Source organism: Pseudozyma hubeiensis (genome assembly GCF_000403515.1).
Source record: "Pseudozyma hubeiensis SY62 DNA, scaffold: PHS45, whole genome shotgun sequence".
Lineage (NCBI taxonomy): Eukaryota > Fungi > Basidiomycota > Ustilaginomycetes > Ustilaginales > Ustilaginaceae > Pseudozyma > Pseudozyma hubeiensis.
Genome location: NW_012133827.1, coordinates 716,583 through 731,187, shown reverse-complemented (window position 1 = coordinate 731,187; position 14,605 = coordinate 716,583). Strand labels below are relative to the sequence as shown.

The 14,605-nt window shown below is 55.6% G+C and overlaps 7 protein-coding genes across 7 annotated transcripts; 4 read left to right on the top strand and 3 right to left on the bottom strand.

Moving 5' to 3' along the window:
- Positions 1–122: 122 nt before the first annotated feature.
- Positions 123–488, bottom strand: PHSY_004692 (hypothetical protein; the record flags this gene model as incomplete). The annotated part of the gene is made up of 1 exon (XM_012335305.1): positions 123–488. One exon carries the CDS (start codon positions 486–488, stop codon positions 123–125), a length of 366 nt encoding a protein of 121 aa, XP_012190695.1.
- A 1,170-nt stretch (positions 489–1,658) lies between these two features.
- On the top strand, positions 1,659–2,273 carry PHSY_004691 (zinc finger protein; the record flags this gene model as incomplete). Its single annotated transcript, XM_012335304.1, has 1 exon — positions 1,659–2,273. One exon carries the CDS (start codon positions 1,659–1,661, stop codon positions 2,271–2,273), a length of 615 nt encoding a protein of 204 aa, XP_012190694.1.
- Positions 2,274–2,592: 319 nt separating this feature from the next.
- PHSY_004690 (D-amino-acid oxidase) lies at positions 2,593–5,516 on the bottom strand (the record flags this gene model as incomplete). Its single annotated transcript, XM_012335303.1, has 8 exons — positions 2,593–2,730; positions 2,826–2,937; positions 3,026–3,090; positions 3,167–3,301; positions 3,394–3,624; positions 4,348–4,402; positions 4,478–5,214; positions 5,292–5,516. 8 exons carry the CDS (start codon positions 5,514–5,516, stop codon positions 2,593–2,595), a joined length of 1,698 nt encoding a protein of 565 aa, XP_012190693.1.
- Positions 5,517–5,763: 247 nt separating this feature from the next.
- PHSY_004689 (hypothetical protein) lies at positions 5,764–6,009 on the top strand (the record flags this gene model as incomplete). Its single annotated transcript, XM_012335302.1, has 1 exon — positions 5,764–6,009. The coding sequence occupies one exon, from the start codon at positions 5,764–5,766 to the stop codon at positions 6,007–6,009; it is 246 nt and encodes an 81-aa protein (XP_012190692.1).
- A 264-nt stretch (positions 6,010–6,273) lies between these two features.
- PHSY_004688 (hypothetical protein) lies at positions 6,274–9,876 on the bottom strand (the record flags this gene model as incomplete). The annotated part of the gene is made up of 1 exon (XM_012335301.1): positions 6,274–9,876. One exon carries the CDS (start codon positions 9,874–9,876, stop codon positions 6,274–6,276), a length of 3,603 nt encoding a protein of 1,200 aa, XP_012190691.1.
- A 392-nt stretch (positions 9,877–10,268) lies between these two features.
- On the top strand, positions 10,269–10,526 carry PHSY_004687 (putative transcription factor; the record flags this gene model as incomplete). The annotated part of the gene is made up of 1 exon (XM_012335300.1): positions 10,269–10,526. The coding sequence occupies one exon, from the start codon at positions 10,269–10,271 to the stop codon at positions 10,524–10,526; it is 258 nt and encodes an 85-aa protein (XP_012190690.1).
- Positions 10,527–11,244: 718 nt separating this feature from the next.
- PHSY_004686 (hypothetical protein) lies at positions 11,245–14,445 on the top strand (the record flags this gene model as incomplete). The annotated part of the gene is made up of 1 exon (XM_012335299.1): positions 11,245–14,445. One exon carries the CDS (start codon positions 11,245–11,247, stop codon positions 14,443–14,445), a length of 3,201 nt encoding a protein of 1,066 aa, XP_012190689.1.
- Between the last annotated feature and the right edge of the window lie 160 nt (positions 14,446–14,605).

Sequence of the window (14,605 nt, the reverse complement as noted above, 5' to 3'; positions counted from 1 at the left end):
CCGACGATCTCGCTTCCGCCTGGTGTTGCAGCCAAGGAGGACGCAGCTGTGACAATGAGGGCGGTCGCCGCCGCTGCGACCCTTGTTGTGGTTCTTGTCATGTTGGAGCCGGCTATATGCTGTTAGTCTATGCGGAAGCGACTGTATGCGCCGTTCTCTATGAGGATGGGTCCAGACCGTCTACGGAGTCGGCAATGATAGGACGCTGCGAGTTCAGACACGGTGCAGCTTCTATGGAGGGAAAGCGTCGGAAGGGACAAGTAACAGCGAATGCTTGAAGAGTACAGACGGGAGGAGGTGAACGGGGGTCGAACGACGCCAAGCTCGCAGACACTGTAGTGTATATAAGGCGCTTCAGACCGGCAAAACCGCTCAAGATCGCAGAAGCCGTCAGAGCGGAGTCTCAAGAGGGGAAGCAAACAATCAGACGATACCGCCATCGTAGCGGTTGACCGACTTCCACCTCTCAAAGTCCGCATCCGCGGCATCTGCAGAAGAGCGCAAGAACCGGTCCGAAGAAAGAAGGATGTAGCGTCTGTTCGAGATGCAGCATGGTGTCAGAGTCTTCTGAGCATGCAACTAGAAGCTTGGTGAGGGCTGCGGGCTGCAGGGCTGGTGCCGCCCCTACAAACAAAGTGCCTCTGTCTTGTACAAGGAACGGCGGGCGGTGTTCAATCAAACTTTCTTGAACGAAGGAAAAACTTGCCAAAACAAGCTAGACAGGCAAACAGGACCCTGACCGCCGCGGACTGACGTCGGAAGCGCGAGGGTCAGGGCAGAAAAGTCTACTTGGCAATCGTACACTTGCCCAAGCACATTAGCACTGGAGGAAGACCAAGACGAAGCGACCACGAGACCAAGTGCGTTTGAGCATGAATTCGCTTGCCCCCTTCGCTTGTGTGTGAAGCGAGGACGGAAGACGCAAAGGAAGGCCGACAACTCGAGTTGGTCGAAACCCTGACGATCCAAAAGCGCGCGCGCGCACATCTCAACATTCAGCAATCGCGGACTCTGTTTCTAATTTTGAAACAAATTGGAAACAAGAACAGCTGCACGGCGAACATCATCCTTCCACGCTCGAGACGCTGTGCTGTTGATCGCGATCTGCAAAACGCTGCATCTCGATTTCTCCACCAATGGTCGAGCTCGGCTTGCAGTGCACTTCATCATGTTTGTGAGCTGGTGGTGTACAGTCACTTGTACTGCGGTCGTAGCTGTAACAATGGTGATGGTGGCGGTGGCGCAGCAGTCTGTAGACTTGCTAGCCGAAGGTTTCTGGGGTGGTAGCTGTTCGTGCTGTTGACAGGAGACAGCAGCTGTCGAGACGTCAAGATGCATCTCTTCGAATGTGCTCGATCTTGGGACGTCCTTTGGTACTTTCAACGTTGACCGGGCTCACAGCTCAAGATGACCGAGTGGCCGTCCTTGTTTGCGACGCCGACAGCATGATTCTTGCAAAAGAAGGATCTTCTTGGAACACTGAAACCGGAGCTCCAACACCCTCCTTCTCAACTCCGACGAGGCATCGAGGAGAGCAACGCGTCTGAAATTTATTCACAACTGTTACACCACCACATTCAACCCAATAGTCGATGATTTTTCAATGTTCCAATCGCACGAGTCACAAATCGCGCGCCCATCCTCTTCCGGCTGACCCGATGAGTACGAAGCTCCAAGGTCGAGAATTCGGAAGCGAACGCTGTCTGCGTGAGAGAGTTGTCGATTTGCGATTTCATCGACTCTGGAAATCACCTTGGTCACCATCAAAGCTTGCTCTCTCTCTTCTTTGCTACACCATCGTCGTCGTCGTCATCACTTCATCTTCACACATCACACAATGGACGCCCTCGTTTACCGAAAGTGAGCATCAATCACACACTCGTCCCGTCAGCAGCATCTTCGGGTCCACTCGCAACGCGTGTCTCACCGGCTCTTGTAGCGAGAACGGCCTCGAGCAGACAAGGCCGATCGAAAGGAAACGCATGATGGTAGATCAATGCGGAAGGAGGACTTTTGAGACTGACAATGGACTTCTGATGGCTGGCTTCTTTTGTTACGAACAGGAACACCGTCCCTCAGCGACAGCGCGCTCTTCAGGCCGACCCTCGACCGGTCTTCCAGCGTCTCCCGCGCTCGCGCCTTTACATGGGTCTCTTCATGACCCTCTTCGGCGTCGGAATGTACGGTACCACCGTCGGCTTCTACAACATGGCTGTCGTACGTATCTCCTTCGCTTCTTCAATTTCGTTTGCGGTATCTATGTGACGATGTAGGCTGACCCGATTCCATTGCTTCCATCTCTTCCCGTGTTGATCTTCTGTAGGGCAAGAAGCGTCAATCGTAATCGTTGCGTCAACACCGGCTCATACACACGAGCTCTTGTAATCAGACCGCGCAAATACAAGAGTCGTTCCAGTTCCTTTCCGCACATGTGTGTGCGCGCAGACAGAAAGAAGGAAGCATGTCCCCTCTGAAGAGGCAATCTCTCAATCAGCAACAAACACGAAAGAAAGCAGTTCACAACGCTAGGGTAGAAAAGGTACGGCATTACCCTCTACATGACGCATTGAAAGCTTCGTCGGGTGTTCCGGTTCAATCGTCGTCCTCGACGATATCCAGTTCATCATTCTCCAACAGATCATGCAGGTACGCACTGAAAGCGTACAGTGGGAAGCCGACAACGTTGTTGTAATCGCCCTCGATCGATCGCACCAGCAACGATCCCCGTCCCTGTATTCACCCGGGTGGCACGCGGTGAGACGATGTTCGTGTCAGTGTTTCCTTCGAGAATGAGGGGAGAAAGAGAGAGAGAGGAAAATACTCACCTGGATCGCAAAGCCGCCAGCTCGGTCGACGCCTTCTTTGGAATCCACGTACGCTTTGAGCATGTAGTACGGGTTGTCCGCGAACCGCACGATTGTTTTCTCGCACAGTGATCTGTTGTTGTTCGGATGTGCAAAGGTTTGTCAGGTCTGAATCAGCTTCACATGCGTGACACGGCGGTGGGCTCGATGTTCTAACGCACCTCATCTGGAATCCCGGCGCCTCAATCACCGGGTAGATCACTGTGACACCTGTCACCACCTCGCACTGCACAACGCAATCAAGCAAAGCGGTCAGCCCAACTGCATTCGCCGCGTTCGTACAACTGCGCGACAACACTTACAGAGCCTCCGTTGAGATCCGCAAGCATCCGAAGGTTGTCCTGCTGATCAGTGGGCTTCTCCATGATGACTTCGTTCTTGACTACGACGGTATCGGCGGAGATGACAAAGTCTGGAGGATCTTCTGGGTTCTCTTGCTGTTGCAATGCAGACGAAGAAATGACGTTACGAGTTCAGCGGTGTTGCTCTTGCGTTGGTCTCCATTGTCGCCGAAGAGTGTGCTACTTACCACTAGTCGCTGATATACTTCGAGAGCCTGTATCACGTCAGACACGGATAGCAATAGTATCTTTGTCAGGCTCTTTCGCTCTGCCAAGTCGATTGGAGCCGAAAGTGTCGTTCTGAGACTCACCTTCTTCGACCCGGTCTGAACGGGGTATTCGTACACAGCTTCGCCGGTAAACTCGCTCTTTGGCAGGTTCTCTTCAAACGTGCTTGGCACGATCTCCGGTATCAGACCCTGTAGCGGTACATCGCAGACATCTGTCAGCATTGCCCCTCGTCTCCTCCCGTCTTCCTTCAGAGCGGCAACTCACGACTGAGGCCAGAATGTCTTTGCGCCGCGGACTCGAGCTGGCGAGAATAACACGTTTGCCCGCCAGCTTGTTGAACAGCGGCGTTGCTAGTGCGAATGGCGTCACTGGGTCCGGTCTTGTCGTTGACATTGTGTGATTGTCGTGCTAGCGATGCACGATGAAACAGTAGAGAGATGGCGGTTGCGAGGAGCAGAGGAGGAAGGTGTCAAATTGTCTGTGCACCGCTTTTCTCGACGTTGTTCAGCTCATTTTTTGTTGTGGAGGAGAGGGGTTCGGAAAATATCCAGCATGGTAGCATCATTCTAAAACCACCGAGGTGGCTACCTGATACCTTCCCTCGTCACAACATGAAAGCTTTGGCCAGACACATGCTCAGGATTGCATGTGGGACTTGTACCACAGACACAAACATAGATCAGCTCATGCATGGATGGCAAATCGTGCCTTGACGAAGCTTTCATCTACAGGTCTCTGATCGTGCTCGTGATACAATTACAACTTGGCAGACGGTGTCAAAGGCGAGCGCTGTTCTGCCAGAGCTTGCTCGACGAGCTATGGCAGTAACGATCACCACCATCCAAAGCAGACATATTGCTCGTCAGTCGTCAAGCTACACCCATCGACGTTGTACTGGCAAGGCCACTTACCTCTTTAGCATCTAGTGCCGCACCCCACGAAGCTTGATAGCCAGCGCCGCCATACCTGTGGTTGCGACAGACGTGAGTCAGCGTCCTTGTCGTCTCTTCCGAGTCTATTGACGTTTCCGAGCGAACTCACCCATAGTTGTGGACAACCTTGACCCCGTCCACATCTTCTTTTGCCCTCTCCAACCGCACTCCACCTCTCCTTGCCGGTCTCAATCCGACGTTGACTTCCAGGACCTTGACATCCTCCACTCTCGGCTTGCTCAGCCCCGACCTCTTCCTCGGGTCCACCAGCTGAGGCACCAGCTCTAGACACCGCTCCAGAATCTTTCTGGTTGTCTCTGGTCTCGGTCGACCATCCCAGTCATCGATGATGCGGGTACCTCCGCAAATTACTGTTCCGTCTCCCCTGGGAATCACGTAGACCTCTCTCCCGCCTTGGGCTCTGACTATGGAGTATCCAGGAAGCTTGTGTCGAGGTTTCAACGACCAGATGGGAAGAGTGTCATCGGTGGAGAGCCAAGGCGCATGCACGACGACCACCTGGCCTCGTTGAGGGTGTACTGCTTGGTCTGTGAGACCGTGGATGAATCGCGCGCCAAGTCCGGGGCTGGCAACCAGCACGTCGACTTTTCCAACTGATACCCAGGCTGAAGAGTCCTTGCAGATTGTCTGATGGGGCGGTGGATATGAAGCCAGTTGGATGGCTTCTTGAAGGGACTTCGCGTCAGCAATGACGAGGCGACCACCAAGGTCGAGAAAGCGTTGCAAGAGGCATTTGTGATACAGCGGTACGTTGATGTCGAGAGTTGAGAACGTGCAGCCCCATCCATGACCGCTGGCGAGACTGGACGAGGGGATGATCTTGAACTGTTACCAAGAGAGAACGAACGTGATCAGATGATGGACAGAACAGTACCGGGAGGGAGCAACAGCATGCGACTTACATCCGGATACCAATCCAGCACACCTTCGTAAGGCGGTCTCTTTGATTCAGAAACACTAGCCTTCTCGAACAGCTCGGTCTGATGCACCCACACCAGTGGTTCTGCTGATCCTTGCACGTCCTTGCTGATCCGTCCGCGTGGAATTGGGAGGATCGGCGAGGAGGTGCGAGCCAGTGGCGGAGTCGTTTGCTTTGCCCAAGGTCGTTCACGAGCTAGCTTGCTCATGCGCTCAAACGTGATCTTGTCGTGTCCTGTCCTGACCAAAAGCGGCGTTGATCAGCCTGTCTCCTTTCGCTGTGCCAGGCGTGTTGGGAGAGCTCTACTTACGCAACTCGCGTTCAGACTTTGCATCACTTACATGGTGAGCTCCCTGCCAACAGAGAAGTCATAGCAGCGTCAGCAAGGACTTGTTTGCGCCATTCTCCGATCGACCGAGCACACTCACCGCCCAAACACTAGCATACTCTGCGGAATGACCCTCTGCATCACCAGCGCTCTTCTTTCGACTCTCTTCGTCAAGGTCAGGAACCTCTTTAGACACGATCGAAACATACCTCCTCGAGCATCGAGCTTTTCCCGCTTGACCTTCCAAGATGGCTACCGCAGTAGACAGGCCGATGACGCCACAACCGAGAATCGCAACGTGACTCGAAGAATCCGCCATGTTCGACTTGACCAGCTTGAGTGCTTGCTGTCGATACAGATAAAGGTGAAGTAGGAAGCCATGAAATCTCGTCCATGAGATCTGTGACGGCTCGAAAGTGCACCGATCCGAAGCCCGAAAAATTCCCCGTGAATCATACCGAGCGCACAGACCGAGAGACTGATGGCACGTTGATACCTTGATTTGAGGATCAAGCTGCGGAAGTCTCTGTTCTACAGTGGTAGTACATGTTACAACAAATCGAAAACGAACAAATCTTGTCCAGAAAGGCTCGAAGAAGGAGAAGAAGTACAAATGGAAGATCGGGAGACGGGGAGATCAAGAGTCCTCAGCTTCCGACTTGTCGGTCGAGCGAACATTGGACTGCGCTGCCATCTTTTTGGAGGTGCTAGTGAGACCCAACGAGATTCGCTTGATGCCGAGGGTCCCACTGCTCGACCCATTCTTGCCGGCATCCTTTCCAGCAGGAGAGGAGGCGGAAGAAGCAGACCTCGGCGAGCTGCTGCCGGAATCTCTCCTGGGCGACGAGGTGGCTTCATCTGCGCGAGAAGCTTTCGCTCTTTTCGGCGAGGGCGACCGAGAGCCCTCGCGTTTATCGCCACCACCGAATGTATTGCTGATCGAGTTGGCCACGCTGCGGATAAAGCCACCGGGAGCTGGCGTGCTAGAGCTCGAGTCGTCTTCACCTGGCGGCGAGCGTGCCTGAGCTGAAGTCTTGCCTTTGCCTTTGGGCGTGCGGCCGGGCTTTCGCTTCGACAGACGTGAGAGCTGATCGTCGGCTTCGTCGTCCTCCTCCAATCTCCTTCGCTTCTCTGGCACCCTGGAAGGCGACGGGCTTGGCGATGAGCCTGCTGATGCTCCCTTCTTCCCGCCGACCTGAGCGATCGAAGTTTCCTCGCTTATGTCCTCGTTGTCCTCATCTTCGTCGTAAGGAACCAGACCAATCGCGCTGCGCTTGTTGCGTCCCTCGCCTTCCTTCTCATCATCTTCGCCCTGGAAGTAGCTCTCCTCCTCCGCATCCGCCGTCGCCAAGCCGACCTGACCGCGTCCAGCCTCTGTCTGCTGTCGAGACTTGTCCTCCATGTCACCAGATCGTGGCGCGGAATCACTGGACTCTTGCTGGGGAAGCGGCTCTTGATTCTTCTCCCACTGACCTACCAACAGGGAGAAGCAGGGAGCGGCGTATGACGATTCCGCAAGCCGACGCATGCGTGCTCCGTGCCGATCCATGCAGTGGCTGATGAGCCCCTTCATGTTTTCTCTTCGCATGTGCTCGAAGAAATCAAGGCATGCGGAGGAGACCAGATTGTTGCGATCGCCTTCCGCTTCGATGAGCCCGAGAATGGTGGAGAAAAGCTCGATCTTGACAAAGTGACGGTTGGTGAACTGGTTGTTGCTCGCCAAGCAGTACTTGAAGAAGCGAAGCGCCGATAGACGGAGGAACTTCTCGCGTGAATGCAGCAACGAGCCGACCTTTTTCGAGATTTCGGAGGTGAGCACAAAGTACTGGCTCCTGAAGGAATGGTGGGCGATCATGTGGCAGAGCAGATCACAAAGGTGTCCGTAGAGGGCTGAACGATGCCGAGGGTGCGAAGGCAGCTTCTCGCCTTTGGATAGCACGCGGAAGTCGGGAAGCGTGTTGAACGGCGAACAGAGTCGGCCGATCTCGGCTTCGTAGATCCACGTCAAGAAGCGGTCCGGATCCGCTTTCGCCTTGTTGAACCCCTGCACAGATAGCACCTGCGCTTGCGTCGCCAATGGACCGCCGTCGGAGGCGACATCAAAGATGATGCGCATGGCTTCGGCGATCTGCGTCTTGAGACCCGGGTCGCGCTCGTTCTGCAACATGTCAATCATCATGCTGATCAGCGAATGTGTATTTGAATCGACCTGCGATACCACGTGGGCGCGGACGCTGTTGGCGTCATACTCGATGATAGTCATAAGGATTTCGGCTGCGGCGTTGCGTGCAGTTTGCCCTAGACGCTCGAGCGCGTACTGGAGGACGTTGAGAAGACCCCAGTCGGTGAGGGTGCGGTAGAGCGAGATGCGGGCAGGCAGCTGGATGAGCTTGCCCATGGCGCAGAGCTGCTGTAGGAAGAGCACGCCCTCGGATCGCCTCTCTTCGGGCTCGTCTGGACTCATGAGCATGCGGAACAGCTCGCCGAGGAAGACGTCATTCTGGCAGCAGTAGTTGACAATGTCGTTCTGGTGGAAGAAGATGAACGAGTTGAGGATCGAGACGGTGGGATCGTCCACGACGCGGGCAAGGATGACGTCGCGGAGGTAAAGGAGACGGTAGGTTTGGTGGATCTTGGCCACGATCATCGGATCGCCGATGTCGACCACCTGCTTGAAGCGTGCGCGCTGCGTGAGATGGTCACGATAGTTGGCCTTCAAGCGCGGAAACTCGGGGTCGTACTCGAGCATGCCCACGACGCCCAAAAAGACGTCGTCCTGCAAGATGTATTCGAAAAGAAAGCTGTCGTTGAGCAAGAGAAGAGTCTGCATGATTGTGCAAAGCATGTGCAACGACGGCAGTGCCTCTAGCTCCTCGACGCTGTGGAAGAAGGGGACGAGCTTCCTGATGTAGTGCGACTCCATGAGCCAAGCGGTGAGCTTTTCCCGCATCATGGGACCGCGCGCGGTCGTGTCCTTGAGCATGGCATCGATCTTTTCGAGATTGGCGAGACTCGGGTCGGGCAATCCTTTGTAATCACCCATGAGATTGAGAAGAGGCTCGAGACCCGAGCCTGACGCTGACATGCCGAGCACCCCGACGGGTGAGTGAGGATTGGGCGTTGTTGGTGGCGAATCGGTGAGTGCCTCCTCGGCGAGACCCATGAAATGTTTCTGGACCTCGGTGAGGAATTCCCAGACCTCGTTGCAGCCCTCCGCTTCCTGGAAGCTGAGTGCCATGTCGACGCCGGTTGGTTCTGTCCACACGACGAGCGTGTCTTGTTGGCGTTGGTAGACTTCCTCCTTGACGACCTTGCTTGCAAGCAAGATGTCTTCGGATTCGAGATTCTCGCTGACGACGACGACAAACTGGCACGGTTGCGCTTGCGTCGCCGGCGCCTTTGGGGTCGTTCCGGCCGCATCGTCTTCAGCACCAGCAGCGCCCAGTATTGGCCCGTTTTCGTCGACGTCCGCCTCGGTCGGAACGTCGATACCCTCGAGAAACTGGCACCTTTCTTCCCTCCGTGCGACCAAAAGGGCTTCGTCGACAGTCTCGTCGTACACACCGGCGCAATAACCCGTCCCCCTGTCGAACCACGTCTCTCCTTTGAGCTCGTACACCTTGACGCGCCGAGCGGAGCCGCACTGGTGGTAGTTGCCTCGCGATACGGTGGATGTCAGCGTGAGCGCCTCGTTGGACGATGCAGAGAGGTCGCCAGCCGCGTCCTCTTCGAGCGGAATGGCATTGCTGTTGAGCATGGATGGAAGAGGTGCGTTGATAGCTGCGCGGTAATCGTCGGCGGCGTGTTCGGCGTCCACATTGGCATCCAAGGCAGCTTCTGTCGATGAATCTGAGTGTTCTACTGGTGCTGCAGTCGCTGCAAACTGATCTGCTTGTAGTGTGAGGACCTCGTCGGGTATGTCGGGCAGGTTGGCATTTGCAAAAGTGTGTTGGGACAGCTCGGGAGCGATCGTCGCCAATCCGGTGTCAGCGCTGATCGGTAAGACGGTGGACACCTCAGAGGAGCCGATGGAAGGATCGACATTGATTAGAACGTCGACGGCGTCCAAACTCGCTTCGGGCGGCGCCACGGACTGTACTGTCTCTGCATCAGTCAGTGTCGACGATTGCGCTGGAGGTGATCGGGCATTACAATTCTGTGCCGCAAGGCTCTCATCGGGCTCTACGGGAGGCTCGAACTTGCCCTGGGCGGCTGAATCAGCTGCACCTTCGGTCGCCATAGCATGCGCTTTGCCGTGTTGGCTGAGGAGCAGGGCAAGGTTTTGCGAAGGGGCATTCAAGGTGACAGAGGATTCTTCAAGGACGCGCAAGCGTGCTGCTTAGTGTCGTGACTCCATGAGCGATGTGCGAGGATAGAACAACTGCGTCTCCGTCTTTGAATGTCGAGCAGGTTGTGCAGGGCCGATTCGAAGGTCGTGTGTGAGGTCGGAAGCCAGGACGCGAGATGGGATCCTGCTAGAGATTCTGCGGCCACCAGTCGCAGCTGGGGATGTGTGAACGGTCGTGCGGTCGTGCGAAGGATCGCGATGCGTCGAGGATGACAAGTGATGGGCGCCGATTATGATGAGGATGTTGGTGGCGATGGCGACGGTGACGGCGGTCAAGAGATGCGATGAGACTGCGATGCGGTGCGGTGCGATGCGATGAGAAAATGGACCCTGATTCGAGTGCGGATTCTGGCGACGAGAGCGGCGAGTCCGACGCGCTTCTCTCGCTTCCCGCAAGCCTCTTTCCTGTGGGCCGTTTCCTGCGCGAATTTCCAACGCTCGTCATTCTCTCTCTCTTTCACTCGCCCTCGTCAGCTGCTCAGGAGCCACGGTCAGAAGGCAAGGCCGTACCGGGAATTCTCAGCGGCTGGACACTGTGCTAGGATCGACGGAACGTTTTCTGCACATGCATAAGTCAGCGGCACACGAGTAGGTGATTCGGATCCTTGCCATGCCGTCCAAAAGTTGAATTTATCCTCGGGCTGCTGTCTGCTTCCGCACACTGCATCGTCGGCACACTCTGCAACTGCAGGTTGGTGCCACCAACACATTGGCGTCAGGCACGTCGCACTTCATCTCAACTACGTAGCCCACGACACAAGCGCGTGGCGAACAAGGTTCCACACGGTGTCGCTTCGGGAGTAGTAGACCGTCGAGCTTGAGACGTTCCCCCTCATTGTCATTGCCGTGACCCTGCATGTATCTTATCGCCAGCACTGCATGTTGTATATCGTCGAGCACAGATTGAGATGAACGACCTGAGACTTGCTAAGAAAAGAGTGATGAATGTTACAGCGTAAAATCTTCAAGGAATGTGAAATTCGAAAGTGTGGAGGATACTGGGCCAGAAGCCAAGACTCTTCGCTTTTCGGGGCCGCTGACCGCGAACCCTGAACCTTTTTTTTTTTTGATGTTTTCTCTTGGTTCTTCCAAACTTTTTGGAAAGCCTTGTTCCTTCTGAGAACCGCCCAAGCATTTCCCACTCATACCTTCTCTCTCCCATACATCTTCTCCCTTCATCTCTAACTTTAGCCAGCCAGTGGGATACGTGTTGCCGGACGAAGTGGGATCGACAAAACATCTTAGCGTGGCTCTGTCAGGATGGTGCGCTCGTACCTTCGCCACGAGCCAACGTCGGCGTTCGGACTGATCTGTTCAGCTTCGGCCAATTCGATTCTCGATCCTGACACCAAGACCGCCTTCGTACCTGCGCTCGAAGACGTCCTTGTTTGGGATGTACGAAGAGGAACTCTGCTCGCCACCTGGCACGAAATCGGTCATCGATCCAAAGTGACCGCTCTGGCCAGATCGCCCACGGATCCCGACACCTTTGCCGTCGGCTACGAAGACGGAAGCATCCGATTGTGGTCTGCCGACACCCATTCGACCTCGGTCACTTTCAACGGTCACAAAAAGGCAGTCATTGCTCTCACCTTTGACAGCCAAGGCTTGCGAGTCGCCAGTGCCAGTCTCGACACAGACGTCATCCTTTGGGATCTCGTGGCCGAGACTGGTCTGTATCGCCTGCGTGGCCACCGTGATGCCGTCACTGCTATCGCCTTTGTTCAGCTACCATCGACTTTGCACGACCAGAATGGTCCCTCTTCCTCCAACGGTGCGCATACTGACTCTAGCGCCGCTGGCTATCTGCTCAGCACCTCCAAAGATGGTCTCTTGAAATTGTGGGATCTATCTCTGCAACACTGCGTCGAGACCGTTGTCCACGGCTCGAATGAGATTTGGAGCCTGGCAGTCTCGCAGGATGTACCGCTCGCCATGCAGGTCTCCGCAAAGGCACAGCAGACGGAGGAAGATGGCGACGAAGCGACCGATAGCAACGCAAACGCGGACGGCGGTGCGCTCGTCCTCACCGGAAGTGCCGATGGCGACATCAAAGTGTGGGAAATCCCTGCCAGTGCCCTCTCACGCGGACTTCAGACTGTCTCGGACAGAGACGACTCCGCCTCTGGCTCTTCCGAAAAGTTCATCGTGCCCAAGGGCAGTATTCCGCTTTCGGGAAAGCACCGTGTCACGCAGATCGACTTCTGTGGTGTGCCTAAGCGTCGGGGCAGAACGGCAGCCGCTTCGTCGACCAGCGGGCAAGGCTACATCGCTGTCTCTAGCACCGACAAGGCGGTTCAGGTCTTCCGACTGCGCTCGACCCAGGAGATGTCGAAAAAGATGGAGCGTCGTAGGAAACGCAACAAGGAGAAAGCCGATAAGAAAAGAGCAAAGGAAGTGGCCAGCTCGACTGCGGTGGAGAACGCATCCGATGCGGCGCAAGATCAAGTGACCTGGTCCGACCGGATCGAGTCATACACCAGTGTACGACCCCTGGCGGGCAAGCTAAAGAGCTTTTCGCTCGTGACCCCCCGCTCAGGCTCAACAGCATCCAGCAAATTTGGCCTCAGCGTTCTCTGCGCCCTCGCCAGTAACGCTCTCGAGATCTACAGCGTTCCTTCACCACCGCGTACCAAAGCCGAGAAGGCCAACCCGATCGAGCCGGTCCTCGCGAGCGCACTGGAATCACCAGGACATCGATCCGACATTCGCGCTGTTGCCCTTTCCACGGACGACAACCTGCTCGCGTCTGCATGCGGTGCGGGTCAACTCAAGATCTGGAACGTCCAGACGGGTCGATGCGTCCGAACGCTTCCATGCGGATACGCTCTGTCGGTAGCATGGCTCCCCGGCGACCAGCACGTCCTCGTCGGGTGCAAAGACGGATCGCTTCGCAGCTTTGACGTCCGAGCTGGTATCGCTGTAGAGACGATCGATGCGCACCAAGGTCCCCTGTGGAGCGTGGCCGTGCAGCCGGATGGGCTTGGCTGCGTTTCCGCTAGCGCCGACAAGGAAGTCAAGTTCTGGGAGTTCGAGATGCAGGCGCCTGAAGACGACAGCGACAGCGAAGACAACGAGTCGGGAGAGGCGAACGGAACGGGCAAAGCCAAACCACCCCCACAACTATCGCTCGTCCACGTGCGAACGCTCAAGATGACCGACGACGTGCTCTGCGCACGCTTCTCACCCAACGGCAAACTTCTCGCCCTCTCCCTACTCGACAACACGGTCAAGGTCTTCTTCGCCGACTCGCTCAAATTCTTCCTCTCGCTCTACGGTCACAAACTTCCCGTTCTGTCGCTCGATATTTCCAGCGACAGCAAGCTCTGTGTCACCGTTTCCGCCGACAAGAACGTCAAGATCTGGGGTCTCGACTTTGGCGACTGCCACAAGTCCATCTTTGCGCACAACGAGAGCATCATGGGCGTATGTTTCGAGCGAGGCCAACAGGGTGGAGGGTTGATGGGTGGTAGGCAGGGTGAATCGCATCACTTCTGGACGGTGGGTAAGGACGGATTGTTGAAGCACTGGGATGGAGATAACTTTCAAATGATCCAGCAGTTAGAAGGGCACCATGGCGAGGTGTGGGCTGTTGCACCGGGACATGCCGGAAAAGTGGTGGTGACGGCTGGTGCGGATCGAAGCATCAGGACATGGGAGAAGACGGACGAACCGTTGTTCTTGGAGGAGGAGAGGGAGAGGGAGATGGAAAGGGCATTTGAGAGCGCAGGCCAGAATAGGGGGGACGACGAACGCGCGATCGGAGAGTTGGCTGATGGTGCCGATGCTGATGGTCAAGGGGCGACGGGAGTGAATGGACCGGAGGCGACGGCTGTCTCCAAGAGCACGAGGGAGACCATGATGGCGGGAGAACGCTTGGTCGAAGCATTGGATACGGCCGACGCCGATGTTTCCGCTCGTCTTGCCGCTCGAGCTGCGGGTCAAGCCGAACCAGCCTACCATGCCCTCATCATGGCCGAGTTCGAATCTTCACGAACTCGTTCTCCCGTGGATGAAGACATCTCCGCTCAAAAGTACGTCCTTCGAGTCGTCGAAAAGATCCTACCCGCCCAACTCGACGATGCACTCCTCGTGCTCCCATTCGACAAAGTACTCTCTCTGCTCAAATACCTCGATTTCTGGGCTAGGAAAGAGTGGAACATTCCTCTCGTCTCACGCATCCTCTTCTTCCTCCTCCGTACGCACCACAATCAGATCGTAGCCAACAGAGTCATGCGTCCTACGCTGCTCGATCTCAAGTCTCACCTCAAACAGGCTCTGGCTAGACAGAAGGCGACGATCGGATTCAACCTGGCAGCGTTGAAGTTCATCAAGGCTCAACACGTGGCTGCCAAGACGAGCGAGATCTACGAGAGACAAGGGCTGGACGTGGATGAGGACGACGTCAGGAGGAAGATCGAGGCCAACGCTGCTAGGAAGCGAAAGATTCGGGTTGCGTAAGATTCGGGTTGCGTAGATGGGCATGGCATTTTGAGCCACAGCTCTATCTCGTGAAGTTCAACGGCTTTGGGTTGCCCATGCTCTGCGCTCATCGTATCTCTTACTCTTTGTGCACATTCATCCTCGATTCGTCGATTTTAGTTTGCAATTGACTGATTGA